The sequence below is a fragment of the Lampris incognitus genome, chromosome 1 (assembly GCF_029633865.1).
Source record: "Lampris incognitus isolate fLamInc1 chromosome 1, fLamInc1.hap2, whole genome shotgun sequence".
Classification (NCBI taxonomy): Eukaryota; Metazoa; Chordata; class Actinopteri; order Lampriformes; family Lampridae; genus Lampris; species Lampris incognitus.
In genome coordinates this window covers 57,463,484-57,479,762 of record NC_079211.1, presented here as the reverse complement: position 1 = coordinate 57,479,762, position 16,279 = coordinate 57,463,484, and the positions used below count along the sequence as shown (strand labels likewise).

Genomic DNA, 16,279 nt, shown 5'->3' with positions numbered 1-16,279 from the left:
GTACACCCCTAGAGCCTGGAAAAAGGTGGGCAGAATCAGCACAGACCCCCACATCCAGGTCTCTCTGAACTCTGACCCTCTGGCAAGCGCTGCCAAGCCATGTTTAGGAACAGTTTTTTTCCCACAGGCCATCTCTCTCATGAAAACTGAAGAGCACGGTGCAATAACGGACACCTATTATGTAAACATGACACTTTGTACACAGCCCCTACTGATCAAGATGTCTCATTTACATATTTAGCTCTTTTTAATCCCCACGTGCAATACAAACGTACAACTGTAATACACACACATGCTGTATACTGGTTATGCATTACTATTGTTATGTTGTAATTACAACACTAGTATATTATATTGTACATAATCCTATAAAACCGGGATCAAATTCCTCATATGCATAATAAGCACACCTGATTCTGACCCTGATCCTGATGAACTGATTAACTTTCTGGGATTCATGTAGCTGTTTACTTAACTACTTGGGCTTTCTTTTTTATTTTTATTTTTTTAAATAAACCACTCTAGCACAACATAAGAGGTTTCTATCCAAAAGTATCAGCTTGTGATTTGGAAACTTCATGTGACAATGAAAAACTAAAAGTTTAAAAACTAAAAGTTTCACTTGGTACTTCTGACCCAGAGCTGCGAACCCTTTGCTGTCCTGACTCGAGTTTGGGAGTTCCTGGCATAATATTCAGCCATGTGTTGGTGTGTACATCTGGCATCACGTCCAGCCATGTGTTGGTGTGTACATCTGGCATCATGTCCAGCCATATGTTGGTGTGTACATCTGGCATCATGTCCAGATGTACACACCAACTTCTGGTATAATGTTCAGCCATGTGTTGGTGTGCACATCTGGCATCATGTCCAGCCATATGTTGGTGTGTACATCTGGCATTAGGTCCAGATGTACACACCAACATCTGGCATTAGGTCCAGCCATGTGTTGGTGTGTACATCTGGCATTAGGTCCAGATGTACACACCAACATCTGGCATTAGGTCCAGCCATGTGTTGGTGCGTACATCTGACATAATGTTCAGCCATGTGTTTGTGTGTACATCTGACATAATATCCAGCCATGTGTTGGTGTGTACATCTGACATAATGTCCAGCCATGTGTTGGTGTGTACATCTGACATAATGTCCAGCGATGTGTTGGAGCATACATCTGACATAATGTCCAGCCATGTGTTGGTGCGTACATCTGACATATAATATCCAGCCATGTGTTGGTGTGTACATCTGACATAATGTCCAGCCATGTGTTGGTGTGTACAGCTGACATAATGTCCAGCCATGTGTTGGTACGTACATCTGACATAATGTCCAGCGATGTGTTGGAGCATACATCTGACATAATGTCCAGCCATGTGTTGGTGCGTACATCTGACATAATGTCCAGCCATGTGTTGGTGTGTGTGTACATGTAGGTTTTGCCTCACCAGGCTGCTCCTCTCTCCTCTTCCTCTCCTCTTGCTCCTCTCTCTGCCGGTCTTCCTCTCTGATGGGCCGACCCTGGGCATCCCGAGGAACTATCACGCCATGGAAAGGACACTGTTTGGGTAAAAACACAAGAACTTCATGGTCGGCAACACGGGGTGATATCTGGATGATGTACATGTGACAACAGTGACGAGAAGTTGTCCACAAAGTGCATCTTACTCATAAAAACAGGTGAGATTGAGTTTGTCATCAAGGATTTAACAAAAGATTTGTGAGTCAACAAACAGGTTTCCCAGGATCCTGGTCCCATGTGTATGTTTTGGGTCAGAGTACCATGTCCCACCTTAACCCTGTCCTGTCTCTGACACAGTTTGCCGTTGGCCAGTGGTGCACTGCAGTAATGGCTGACAGGAGTGAAGGTCCCTGGGAAGGAGATGTATCTGCTCCTGCTTTCTGCCGAGAGCTCCTTGTTTTCCACCTCTTCGTCCACCTCACAGGGAACCCAGAACTGGTGCTGAGATGCTGACCTAGGAGACAAAAAGAAGACATGAAAAAGTGGGACATAATGAAATGTAGGGATGGATAAGTGTACTAGGAAACAGGGGAATTCTGAATTTATTTAACTGTCTTGATAAAGCTGATTGTGATTACCTAAAACTGTTAAACTAACAAATACTGATAGTCCAGAGAGTCATAGTTCCAGCAATAAACCAGAATATCAGTCCTCATGAATGTGAACCTGAGACAGTAGCAGTCAAACCATGCATTAACAGACTGGTTCATCATAATATCAGTATTTCTGGAGATGTTACCTGGAGATGTTGTGCTTCTCAGTCAGTGGTTCTGAGAAGAACTTCTATAAAACTTGGGAACCCTTTTTAATTGAACAAACTTCCATAACACCCAAACAACATAACATAACATGATTTTACCTCTGCCCTAGACATAAAAATAACAACTGACTTCATGGAAATAGCGGCAGCTTTACTTTTTATTTCTTTATTGCTAAATATTGTGCCTTAAAACTACACCGGACAATCAAAGCGGTGGGGGGTGGGGGGGAAGGGTTGTTTTATTCTATTTTATTACTATGATCAGTGTCATTGTTATTGCTTCCTTTACTTTCTTTTCTTTTAATGTATACTTTATGACAACGTGGAACACATCTGCCCAGTCCTGGTAATTTCTTTTGCTAATAAAAAGATTTTGGAACATAATATTAGTATTTCCTCTAAGGCTTGTACTGAAGTGAATGGTACTGATCAGCACCGCGTATAGAGATGCTTAAACTCCCTCTAGTGGTGATACAGGAACACAGCTGCTCATCTCCAGCTGCTCTCTCTGCCTGCCTTGTTTTCTACTGGTATAAGCCTGTGTCTGTGTGTGTGTGTGTGTGTGTGTGTGTGTGTGTGTGTGTGTGTGTGTGTGTGTGTGTGTGTGTGTGTGTGTGTGTGTGTGTGTATTACTTGATGATTTTGCCAGCGTTGGGCTGGTCCTGGCCCCAGTAGTACAGGTCCAAACCAAAAGGAACCACCGGAGCATTGGCAGCCTTGTCCTCTGAGGCTGAAGCACCACCACCAAGACAAGAAGCACCAGGACCAGAGTCAAGAGGAGCAGCGTGCACAGCACCAGCCCTGGACTGTGTCGAGGAGGAAGTACTGCTGGGAGAAATAACATGAGGGAGGGTGAGAGAGAGAGAGCATACATGAGACACAGTAAAAGAAACTGAGCCAATCAAACTAACAAAGAAAAAGTGACATGTTACATTAGAGTATGAAAAAGTGACGATGCATTAGAGAGTATGAAAAAGAGACATGTTACATTAGAGAGTAAGAAAAGTGACATGTTGCATTACAGAGTAAGAAAAAGTGGCATGATACATTAGAGAGTAAGAAAAGTGGCATGTTACATTAGAGTAAGAAAAGTGGCATGTTACATTAGAGTAAGAAAAGGTGACATGTTACATTACAGAGTATGGAAAAGTTACATGTTACATTAGAAAGTATGAAAATGTGACATATTACATTAGAGAGTAAGAAAAAGTGACGTTACATTAGAGTAAGAAAAGTTACGTTACATTAGAGAGTAAGAAAAAGTGATGTTACATTAGAGTAAGAAAAGTTACGTTACATTAGAGAGTAAGAAAAAGTGACATGTTACATTAGAGAGTAAGAAAAGTGACATGTTACATTAGAGAAAAGCGACATGTTACATTAGAGAGTAAGAAAAGTGACGTTACATTAGAGAGTAAGAAAAAGTGACATGTTACATTAGAGAGTAAGAAAAAAAGACATGTTACATCAGAGAGTAAGAAAAGGTGACATGTTACATTAGAGAGTAAGAAAAAGTGACATGTTACATTAGAGAGTAAGAAAAAGTGACATGTTACTTTAGAGAGTAAGAAAGTTCTTTTGATTGTAACGACATTAACATTTACCTTTACACACTAAGGTGCATTGGGCTTATGACACTTACTTAAAATTACATTTCCACTTAGGAAAAGTGACTTTTAAATGTTTAATTCTGAAGGGGTACTTTGACATGGGATGTGTTCAGTCACCAGTAGGACTACTCCACCTTGTAAGAGAGAACCAAAAGATCCAAAACAGAAAATACTCATGAAAACTGAAATTCCCTCTTCCAAGCCACTAAGAACTCTGTTCTAGGCCACACATGCTGTGTTAAGGTAACACAGGGTGTGTTAATGTGTCATTCACCCTGCTATAACCTGCAGGGACTTAAGTCACTTATCAAGCCAGTTTATTCAGAAAACGAACAAAAACCAGGGTGAAATCAACTTACTCAGCCCAAGACCAAACTGTGTCCTAACACAGGCTCTGAAGTACCACGCGTGTGAGTGAAATGTAAGACATCGTGACAGGAGAGGAGAGAGAAGGTGCAGCAGGGCTTTGTGCAGAAGCAGGGAAGATGAGAAGTGAGGTGATGAAGGCGTACCCAGGGGCTGTGTGCGGAGAGAGGTGCTGCAGGAGCTGCCGCTGTGTGGCAGCTGCACAGGTGGGATCCTGCTCCTCTTCCAGGACTCTCTTCCGCTGCTTGGTAACATAAGAAGAGAAGGTGGAGGCAGGAGGGACAGGTCTCTTACTTGGGGCTCTCTTGTTGGTTGGTGCTGAAGAGGTGGAGGGGATAGAGTCCAGACCTACCAATGGAATCGGAATTCATTTTTTTCATCCAAGTAAACTTGCACAAAAAAACTGAAGAACTAAGGCCAGCCTGCAGCCTTTCAAATCTGTAGTAAAGAATGGAGAGACAAAGAACAGAAATGCTAGCCTGTGAAAAGATGTGCAGTGCAAAACAGGATCATTGCAGCCACTAATGCAGTGATAAGACTTGAGCTCTCACAAACTGACTTGCTCATCATTTTTCTCAAATATCTGCATTTGTTCTTTTTTTTGTTCAGACTGAACTTTATTTTTATTGTTTTACCAAAGTGATTTTTAAATTTATTTCGTTTTTCTCTGTTTTTGAAAAAGCACACAGACTGATGGAGCAATCTAGTGACAAGTGTCCCAAAAAGAGGTTTGGTAAAGTTGAAATGGAACTTGCATTCGTTATTTGCACAACAGAAACTACTGAAAGAAAAAGCGAAAGGGATGTTCATGATCTTGATGTTATTTAAATAAACTTGGCACATTTTGTCACCATTTTGTTGGGGCGTGAGGCATGAACATTCATCTTCCTCCAAAGGGGGGCATGACAGAAAAAGTTTGAGAACCACTGGTTTACAGTAAACATCAACAATCAAATGTCCCCCATCACCAGTTGCAATGTCACGGTGTAAGAAGGCTACCCTGTCATGTTCCACATCCTCCCTGGTGGACTTGATGTGGTGTCCACAGAGTTCATGTGGTCGGTGAAATGTGCTACGTCCTGAGATTTATCTTTAACCCAGGTGTCATCCACACATCTGAACCAGTGGCCAATAGCCTCTTTTCCACTTCCTCCATATACAAGTTGGCCACTACAGGTGAGACTGGGGAACCCATAGCCCACCCATGCCTCTGCCTATAGTACTGCCCCGTGTATGTGAAGTACGTGGACTGAAGTAACAGCTTCAGGAGCAGACACACTTGTTCAGTGTTAAGGGTGGGCCTATTGCTAAGGGTGGGGTCGTTTTGTAATTTCATATGGTTACCTCCACTGCTTCATCAACAGGAACACACGTTAAGAGAGACGTAACATCATACGAGACCATTGTTTCATCCTCCTCCATAATGATGTCCCTCACCTTATCCACAACATCCATAGTGTTGTGAATATGATGTTCATTACTGCCTACCAATGAGTTAAGAACAGATGCCAGAAACTTAAGAGATGTTACAGGTCACTGAGTTAATCATACTAACAACAGGCCGTAATGGCAAATCCTGTTTATGTATCTTAGGTAAACCATACAGACTAGGTGTAGCGCCTCCTGGGTATAATCTGTGGTACAACATTCTGTCACTAGCATTGTCCTGTTCTAACTGCTTCAGACAATCTATCACCCTTTTCTTGTGACCACTGCCTGGATCTCGTTTCAGGGGCTCGTAAATACAGTGCCTTGCCAAAGTCTTCAACACCCTTGACAGTCATCAGTAATGTCTGAATTATAAAATATACTCACACATCTATTCCTGAACAATATTATGTGTGTGAACCCATAAGCTCTAACAGCATGTTCCCAAAGCCAAAACAAGTTATGTTTCACTGACTCTTTATTAATAAATTAAAAAGTAAAATATAGTGCTTGCATAAGTATTCACCCGCTTGTGCTCTGAAAGCTCCAAGTTTACACAGATGACAAATTATTGCTAAAACAAACTCAGGTTAACACAACTGGACATAATTAGTGTGTGTAAGATATTAACGTAAGGGTCTGGTTTATGGGTATAAAAAGCACTCTATGTAAAGGTCATTAGCCGGACTTGAACTCCATCAGCAAATGAAGACAAAGCAGCAGAATACTGAAGAAAGAGACAGTCAGGCTGTCAGTACTCACACTCAGGTCGTATGTGAGTCAGTGCTGGTGTGCAGACTACTGGTTCACTCTTCATGAGTGTTGGCATGTGTGTGTGTGTGTGTGTGTGTGTGTGTGTGTGTGTGTGTGTGTGTGTGTGTGTGTGTAAATAGGACAGTGAATGAGAGAGTGTGTGTGGTCAGACAGAGGGTCAACAAGGGGGTCTCGGGGGTTAAACAGGTCTTATACAAACATGCACAAGCATCTCCAGAGTGACATCAGAGGAGAGCAGTAAGCCAGCAGCTGTTGATGAGCTGATCCCTCACATCACCTGTTCTGCAGGCCTGCTTTATTACAGTCCCCCCTCTACAGGCTGACATGCAGCCCATACACACCATCTGCACCAGCTCACTACTTATTTACACACCATCTGCACTCAAAAGCAATCCAGACATAATGGACTATGCAGAAATAATTATTTAAGATGCATTTATAAAAACATACAGGACAATGGGCCTCATGCAACAGCTGTTAGTAGGTGCACATCTATTTATAATAATAATAAACTATCATATCTTTCTAAACGTTACAAGGTGCCTTACACAACAGGATAAAATAATGTGCATAGTCAAGATAAAACAAACACAACAGGATAAAATAATGTCCATAGTCAAGATAAAACAACAAAATACAAAATCGTAAAGTATATATGCAAACACTAAGAAATCTTGTGGCATTCACTAATGTTCTCTAACTTTGGATTGGTTCGCGAGTACGATCAGTGGTACGATCCAAAAGAAGGATGCAGACTTGTATGTGAGTAGACACAACAGGTCAACCATGTCTTCTGAAGTGTGAAGTTGATAAATTGTTAGTCTAACTCATGCAGAAAATTAAAAAGTACAGGCAAATTAGAGCCCCGGCTCACGGCGGGTGGGGGAAGATGTTGGGCACAATGGAGGCACAGAGTGAGGGTCGAGGGAGCCAACAGTCAGTCTGAGAATGGCCTCGCCAAACCCAGAGCATAACTCCATTTCTCTGGTGTTGTTACCTGCAAGGACTGCCAGCCCACATGATCAGCAAGTGGCGTACAAATATCTCCACTTGAAAATGTTGTGCAATGCATTTGCAAAATGACAAGTACAGTTACAGGGCCAGGTTTAAGGTCAAGGTTAGGTAGTGATCAAGAGTAGGGTTAAGGTTAGGTAGTGGTTAAGTGTAGGGTTAAGATTACGCAGTGGTTAAGTGTAGGGTTAAGGTTAAGTAGTGATCAAGTGTAGGGTTAAGGTTAGGTAGTGATTAAGTGTAGGGTTAAGGTTAGGTAGTGGTTAAGTGTAGGGTTAAGGTTAGGTAGTGATTAAGTGTAGGGTTAAGGTTAGGCAGTGGTTAAGTGTAGGGTCAAGGTTAGGTAGTGATTAAGGTTAGTCAGTGGTTAAGTGTAGGGTTAAGGTTAGGTAGTGGTTAAGGGTAGGGTCAAGGTTAGGTAGTGATTAAGTGTAGGGTTAAGGTTAGGTAGTGGTTAAGTGTAGGGTTAAGGTTAGGCAGTGGTTAAGTGTAGGGTTAAGGTTAGGCAGTGGTTAAGTGTAGGGTTATGGTTAGGCAGTGGTTAAGTGTAGGGTTAAGGTTAGGCAGTGGTTAAGTGTAGGGTTAAGGTTAGGTAGTGGTTAAGTGTAGGGTTAAGGTTAGGCAGTGGTTAAGTGTAGGGTTAAGGTTAGGTAGTGGTTAAATGTAGGGTTAAGGTTAGGCAGTGGTTAAGTGTAGGGTTAAGGATAGGTAGTGGTTAAGTGTAGGGTTAGGGTTAGGCAGTGATTACATGTAGGGTTAAGGTTAGGCAGTGGTTAAGTGTAGGGTTAAGGTTAGGTAGTGGTTAAGTGTAGGTTTGAGGTTAGGGTTAGGCAGTGATTAAGTGTAGGGTTAAGGTTAGGAAGTGGTTAAGTGTGGGTTAAGGTTAGGAAGATGTTGGTGAGGCTAAAAAGGAAATGTGTGCTGGGACATTTGGCTGTATGCTGTGTGTGACATACCTCAGAAAGTTGGGGTTCAGGGTAAACAGGCAGGCAGGCAGGCAGGGATGGGGGGGGTGTTTCAGAGACTGATAGTACTGTCTGCCAATCATGCCTTTCAGTCATTAAATTAACACTTATGGTGACATACTGAGCATTTCACTGAGATGATGGGGCTGTTTGGAAATGATTAAAAATGTCCACTGCCGCTTTTTATGAGCGAGAACATAACACATATTGACTTCTTAGATGGCAGGGATGCTTTGGAAATGAATTTAAGACAACAGTAGGTACTCTTCAAATGGACTGCGTAACTTTTAACTGGTCACTGAACAAAACCCCCAAACTTCAAGCACTGATGGGCATTCTCGGGGGCTAAAAATATGGTGAAAATATGAAGTCTCACTACATAAAAATACAACTTTAGAACCTAACTTAATTTTCCACGACCTCAATAATACTTCCAGAGTATTTGATCAATTATATCATCTTCTAGGTGTTTCCATGACTGGAAAACTAGTCCATAAACTTCCGGGTTTTACAGGAAGCAATCCAGTGCTTGTATGTGAGTACATACAGTGCAGGGCAGGGCAGTGCGGGGCAGGGCAACACAGGGTAGGGCGGTGCGGGGCAGGGCAACACAGGGTAGGGCAGTGCAGGGCAGGGCAAGACAGAGCAGGGCACTAGACGACACCTGATTCTGCTGATTACCTAGTTAACAAGACCTTGATTAATTGAATCAAGTGTGTTAAATTAGTGGTGGGAGTGAAAACCGGCAGGACGGTAGCTTTCCAGGAGCAGGGTTGGTGACCAATGCTAGGTGCTGGTCCAAACAGCTGTGATGAGTTTAGATGATGTAGGAAATCCCTGCTCAGCACCACAAGAAAACAAGTAATAATAATAATAATAATAATAATAATAATGCATTTTATTTGTGGGCACCTTTCAAAACACTCAAGGACACCTTACAAAACACAGTAAAAAAACAAAAACAAAAACAAGTAGCACTGTATCAGACAGCGTAAAATCAAAACAAAGCAGGGTAGACAATAAAAAGTTAACACAACAGATAAATATAAAATCAACCTCTGCACACAACTCAATGAAGCATGGATAAGACTGAATATGTCAGTTTGAAAAGGTACGTTTTGAGATAGGATTTGAAGGTTGAAAGAGAGTCAATGTTGTGAATTTCTTGTGGGAGAGAGTTCCATAGGGCGGGGGGCAGAATGACTGAAGGCTCTAGTCCCCATGGTAGTCAAGTGGGCTGATGGTGTGGTGAGTTGGAGAGCAGAGGATCTGAGAGTGTGGGAGGGCGTGTGGCTATGAAGGAGTTCGGAAAGATATGAAGAAGCTAAGTTATTAAGGGCGTTAAAGGCGAGGAGCAGGATCTTGAAGTCAATACGGTATTTAACAGGAAGCCAGTGGAGTTGCTGAAGAACAGGAGTGATATGATCTATGGAAGGAGTTCTGGTAATGATACAAGCAGCTGAATTCTGGAACAATTGAAGCTTATGAAGACACTTGAGGGGAAGACCAAAGAGGATAGAATTACAGTAGTCAGTATGGGATGTAACTAGGGTGTGAATGAGTATGGCTGTGCTTTTAGGTGTAAGTGACGGCTGAAGATGATTAATATTGCGTAGGTGGAAGTATGCAGACCGAGTAACATTGTTGATGTGGTCTTCAAAAGATAATGTGTTGTCCACGAGGACACCCAGACTCTTAACCTGAGGCGATGGAGGAGCTATAGAATTGTCAATAGTAAGAGAAAAATTATCTGTTTTTGCCAAAGTAGATTTAGTGCAAACTAAAAGGACCTCAGCTTTATCACTATTAAGTTTGAGGAAGGGGTATGAAAACCAGGATTTAATTTCTAGTAAGCAGTCAGAAAGGGAAGTGGGCGGAAGAGTGGAAGTAGGCTGGGTGGATAGATAAAGCTGGGTGTCATCCGCGTAGCAGTGAAATTGAATGCCCAATTTCCTGAAAATGTGGCCAAGAGGTAGAAGGTAAATAATAAATAGGAGCCCCAATACAGAGCCCTGGGGAACACCGGTAGTAACAGGAAAGGACTGGGATCTCAAATTTTTAAGTTGGACAAACTGAGTGCGGCCAGAGATATATGACCTAAACTAGTCAAGGGGGGGTGCGAGTTATTCCAATGGAAGCTAGTCTTTCTAAGAGGACGTTGTGTGAGATGGTATCAAAGGCTGCACTCAGATCAAGGAGGACAAGTATGGTTAAGAGCCCAGAGTCAGCTGCCATCAAAAGATCATTAGTGATTTTACCAATGTTGTCGCTGTACTGTGCATGGAGCGAAAACCAGACTGGAATTGTTCAAACAGATTGTTGTTAGTCAAATGAACGTGTACCTGATATGCGACTGTTCTTTCAAGTGTTTTAGAAAGAAATGGTAAATTTGAGATTGGATGAAAATTAAGTAATTAAATAAGTAATTAAATTCAGACACATTTCAGGAACACGTCAGGGCCAGGTCAGCAGAGAAGGCCCTGATGGCCCTGATAGCCCACTGGTGATATTAAGATAGACAATCATTTGAGATAAAGTCTGAAGAAAGACTGTCATTGTAAGCAAGCACACAACGAAATTCATCCTCTGCATGTAATCCATCCTATTGTATAGGAGCAGTGGACAGCCTTAGCGCAACTCCTGTTCTTCTTTCCATTGCCTTGCTCTGGGGCACAGGCAGGAGTAGTAACCCTTGCATGCATGTTTTTGGTGGTGGGCAGAAACTGGAGCACCCGGACGAAACCCACACAGAACATGCAAACTTCACACAGAAAGGACCTGGGACTGCCTGGGGTTTGAACCCAGGACCTTTTTGCTGTGAGGCAACAGTGCTAACCACTGGGCCACCATGCTGTCTGAATCTACTACAAAGATTTGGTTTCATCAGAAACATTTTTTTTTACTCAGTTGATATATCAGCAGCACAATTACCTCATATTTTCACAATCAGGTAAACATGTTTTTCTAACATTAACAAAAAGTCAAAATGTCTCAATACTCGGTACGTCCACAATTCCTGTAATTACACTTTATATTCTGTCAGGTATTGATTCTGCAAGTTTGTGCAGAATTTGAGAAAACCCATTATTCTATCAGTCTGTGAGAGCACACCAGAGGTGGCCCCATAAGGTATGTTTCTCTTTTCAAATGTCTCTACAGAGGTCAAAGGTCTGGGGCCTGCCGGGGGGAAAACACACAAGTCAACACTTCTTTGGTATCCCTTGAATTTCGACTAGCCCTGGTAAGGCTTTGATGAGTGTTTCTGATCATGATCACCTTCCACGCAACATGATGCCAGAAGGATGGCCTGGCTTCCATGAAATAGAGAGGTACATCTCTTTGGTCAGCATGAAGTTGATCCTGTGCAAGTTGCCCACTCTGGAATAGGTGCAACAGCCACAAACTTGAACACTGACACCTACACTATCTCCTCACATTAGTCCTATGATTATCATTATTATTATTATTTACTATTTTATTAATCCCCATGGGGCAATTCTTCCTCTGCATTTAACCCATCCTACCTGTGAAGCTAGGAGCAGTGGGCAGCTGCTGTGCAGCACCTGGGGACCAACTCCAGTTCTTCTTTCCATTGCCTAGGTCAGGGGCACAGACAGGAGTACTAACCCTATCATGCATGTCTTTTTGATGGTGGGGTAAACTGGAGCACAGGAGAAAACCCACCACAGACATGGGGAGAACATGCAAACTCCACACAAAAAGGACCTGGGATGACCCCCAAGGTTGGACAACCCCGGGGTTCAAACCCAGGATCTTCTTGCTGTGAGGCGACAGCAATTAAACACTGGGCCTCCGTGTCCGAAACCAAAAACTTCACATTTTAATTACTCTGCACACAAGACCATTCTCATCCATCCATCCAGACCACTTATCCTGCTCTCAGGGTTGTGGGGCTGCAGGTGGGGAGACACCCTGGACAGGCCGCCAGGTCATCACAGGGCGCGCGCGCGCGCGGGCGGGCGGGCACACACACACACACACACACACACCTAGGAGCAATTTAGTACGGCCGATTCAACTGACCTACATGTGTTTGGACTGTGTGAGGAAACCGGAGCACCTGGAGGAAACCCACACAGACATGGGGAGAACATGCAAACTCCACACAGAGGATGACCCAGGATGACCCCCAAGGTTGGACTACCCTGGGGCTCAAATCCAGGACCTTCTTGCTGTGAGGCAACCATGCTAACCACTGCACCACTGTGAATAGGGGCGGCATGGTGAATAGGTTTGCCCTATTGCCTATTAACTGAAGACTATTCTCAGTCTTCAGTTACATGTTGGTGTCTTTAGGCCCATGCTAACAGTCTTGACTTGTTAGGAGGTTGATTGCTTTAGAAACTGCTCTTCCTCCATTAAGGATACACTTTGCAAGTTGCCTTTTGTATCTTGCAGATGGATATTGTTCTATCTTGTAAATATATATGCTTAATATACTGGTCCTCGGATGGTGTGGTTGTTTTACGACTGTCTGATCTTGCTTGAGATACAAGTTTGTGAAAATCTCGAATATGTTTTGTACTGTCTCTTTAGAAGCTTTAATTTAGCACTGGGACAGTCCATCATTCTGGAAAACAACTTGACCTTTATAGTCCATGGGCCAGACGATATTTCGGTACACTCAAGGTGGCAAAACTTACTTATAATTTTTGAAAGGATCCATGTCTGTAGATGATATTTTGGTATGATAACCATTCCTGAGTGGCAGCTGTATCACAGTTATCAGCTCATGAAGTTAACCACCCCCTAAAGTAAATTGCATTTTAGACGCTGGTGCATATCCTGGTTTAGCCTCATGGTCAGGACATTTTTCAATGTTCTATAATATTGTCTTTGGTATCATTTTAAAGGGGACCTTCTTAGCTTTCATTCAAGCCCTGTTGTGGATATTTCTCACAAATATAGAGGTCACTTGAGCTCTTCAACCCATCAATAACACACATCTTTCTGCAATTTTCGCCTAAACTATATACTTTCTTTTAGCCCTGTGGCATCTAGGAATATCAGGGACACAAAACACAAAAACTGGAATACTCACAGGACTGTAAAGATTCAGGAAATGTATAATATACCCATACTATTTCATTGTGTGAGGTGATTGTGAGCCTTAAATGAGAACTAGACCAAAGCCAGTTAGGTCACAAACTGGTCTCTATACATTTGTTTAAATACACACTCAAAATACATGATAAAAAGGAATACCAGAGTGAGGTAATGAACTATTTTAATATTTTAAACAACATTGACATTTACATATACTTAGTCAATGATACATGTAATCCCATATCATTAGTGGGTATATGTAATGGTAATGGGTAGGGTAATGGGTATATGTGAATATGGTTACATTATTGTTATCAAGCTCTGGGTAACCAAGTCCAGAATCAACATCCTGTGCATCAATAGACTACTACCACAGTAATACCATCAGAATCATCACACTGTCATTCATCAAACTGCTCGTTTCTCTCATCATCTGACTCCCCAAGTTCAAAGTCCAGTTCTGGACCATCCTGCTGTTTTTGGTTACTGCAGGTCTGTAACCTGCACATGTCTGTGCATGGAAGTCCATTTGACAGGCACATGCAGCTTGGCATTTTGCATGAATGCACACACTTGCATGTTAGCATTTCCAAGACCACATCTGGTGCAGGTGGGGAGCGCATCCAGTAAATGGCCAGCTTGCCTTCATCGTCTGTCCATCCATACTCAGTAGGGCTTGGCACCACAGGGTTAGCCTGCAGACAGCACTTCCATATTGCTGCCTGATAGTTGGCTCGTTGAACATGCATAAAGAGACAGTCTCTACATGGTGGCAGCTGGCTGGACTCAACCTCTCCCCTTTTGGTGCAGAAGAGCTGGTAACGCAGTTTGTTCACCTCAGCAGTGCTGCTATTAGCAACATATATCCGACAGGTGAACTGCTCAATTTTCTGGAACAGCTCATCACTCACATTCCATGTCTGTCCCAGTTGACTAAAAGTCTCTTGGCAGGAAGTGTGCTTTCTCACTATCTTCAGGGCACTCAGCTTCCCTCGACCAGCGAATGCACTGACAGTGTCGCAGCCTGTGAAGGCATGTAAGCCAATTAGGCTGTCACAGATGCTGTCTCCAAGTGAACTTGCCAGTTTGGTGATGTCGACAAACCGTGTGCGGTTCTGAGTCCCACACTTCTGGTAGATGGGACAGGTGATGTCCTTCTGGAAGCCAAGACAAAGCACCATGACATCAGTGTCCTCAGCTGTGATGATAACTGACTTTGAGCCCGCATTTGCTGCATGCAATGCATGCAGGAGCAGACGGGTGTCAGCTTCTTCATGTGTGGAGTGCAGTTCTGCTGCTTCCTCACACCCATCTTCTGTCAACTTGTAGCAGGTTTCCTCACAGGTCATGTACAACACCTTGCCATGCAGCATAGCTCTGTATCGTGGGAGTTTCCGCTCTTCCACCAGAAACTTGATGAGACTGGTCTTGTTGGAGGAACTGCACAGAAATTTTCTCCACTGCTGGACGTGGTGTCCCCCTGCAAGATTCTTGTACTGGAGAGTGATGTCTCCACCCCGGTTCAGTCATTCAGCATCTTTGATCGAAGTCTGGTGATAGACATCAAAAACAACATCAATCCTCCCACTCTGTGCTCCCTCATGGAGGACCTGGGTCAAGGCTGACTCTGCCACCTGTGCAAAGGTTTTGTTGTTGCCATTCATTTTTTGGACCAGGCTCATCCCATCAATGATGGAAGTAGATGGGATTGGGATGTCTTCTGCAGGAGATACATTCTTTTCAAGCTCTCTGGCAAGTGCAGCCTTGTTTGTTTTTCGTAAGGACCCATCAGCATTTGCCAGTGCCCATGGTAGTGGGCCCAATGGGTAGGCAAGGACCTCCTTCAGATTCACCTTCCTGCTTTTAGCCACCAGGATCATGTGACTGAAAAGGTTTCTATCTGCCTTCAGAACCACATCCTGTGCTTTCTTTCCATGAGCTTGTTTTGTGCTGACATTGGAGAATGTTTTCAGACTTTGCTTGGTCATCTTGTCGTGGAATTTCCCAGGTGGTGGGTCTGCATCTAACCTTGTTTGCTGGAATGCTTGGTAGGCCTCTTCTCCTTTCTCAAGAGCTCTCAAGAGATCTATGGTCACATCAGGTGGAGCCATGTTGCCAGTGGAGAGGCTAACCAAATCAATCTCATCAGGGGACATAGGATTGAGCCAGTTATTCTCCATAAGGTCCATGAGAGACTGGACATCTGCTTCATCTCTCTTGATCCTTGGACTCTGTAGATCTGGATGAGACCATTTGCACCTGCCTTGACCTGTCAGGTCTCTCAGCTGTCTGAGGTACATGCTTCTATACTCAGCTGTGAGATAATATTTGGTCACAGCTCCTGGCTTCAAGCTGAATCCCTTTGTCCCTCCAGCTGTTTGGGTGTCTTTGTTCACCGTTTCTTCTATAGCTTGGTCAACAGGGATTCGGCCAAAGGGATTGGTGGAGCCCAGTTGGACTGAGAAGCCTCCTTCCATGAATTCTGTGTACACATCTGGGTGTGTGATGGGCAGCTCAGACATCTGGGCGTAGTAGTAGGGGAGGTAGCGTGCATAATTCATCCTGTCATAAGCAAAGCACCATGGGATCATTGCTCGAATGCTAGCCAAGTGTAGCATCCAGTCTCCCTCTCTGGATGCTCGGATGAGCCCCAACAAGATTTCAACCATGTCCAAATAGGACATCCAGAAGTTCGAGAGGCTGCCGTTTCCACCTCTAAGGAACTCACGGTAGACTTCAAATAGATCCATGATGCGTGTACAAGAGCTGTTCTCGA

At 43.4% G+C, this 16,279-nt stretch overlaps 1 protein-coding gene across 4 annotated transcripts in view; it reads right to left on the bottom strand.

Annotated features, from left to right (window-relative positions):
- Positions 1–16,279, bottom strand: part of uvssa (UV-stimulated scaffold protein A) — a 112,539-nt gene that overhangs the window by 10,852 nt on the left and 85,408 nt on the right. For 3 of the 4 annotated variants that reach the window (XM_056275659.1, XM_056275680.1, XM_056275674.1), the window contains 4 exons: positions 4,405–4,606; positions 2,916–3,110; positions 1,793–1,976; positions 1,449–1,560 (listed from right to left, as the gene is read on the bottom strand). In XM_056275659.1, the coding sequence (XP_056131634.1) occupies positions 1,449–1,560; positions 1,793–1,976; positions 2,916–3,110; positions 4,405–4,606 (693 nt within the window). The remainder of the gene's footprint in view (positions 1–1,448; positions 1,561–1,792; positions 1,977–2,915; positions 3,111–4,404; positions 4,607–16,279) is intronic. The other variant, XM_056275668.1, reaches the window with a different exon arrangement.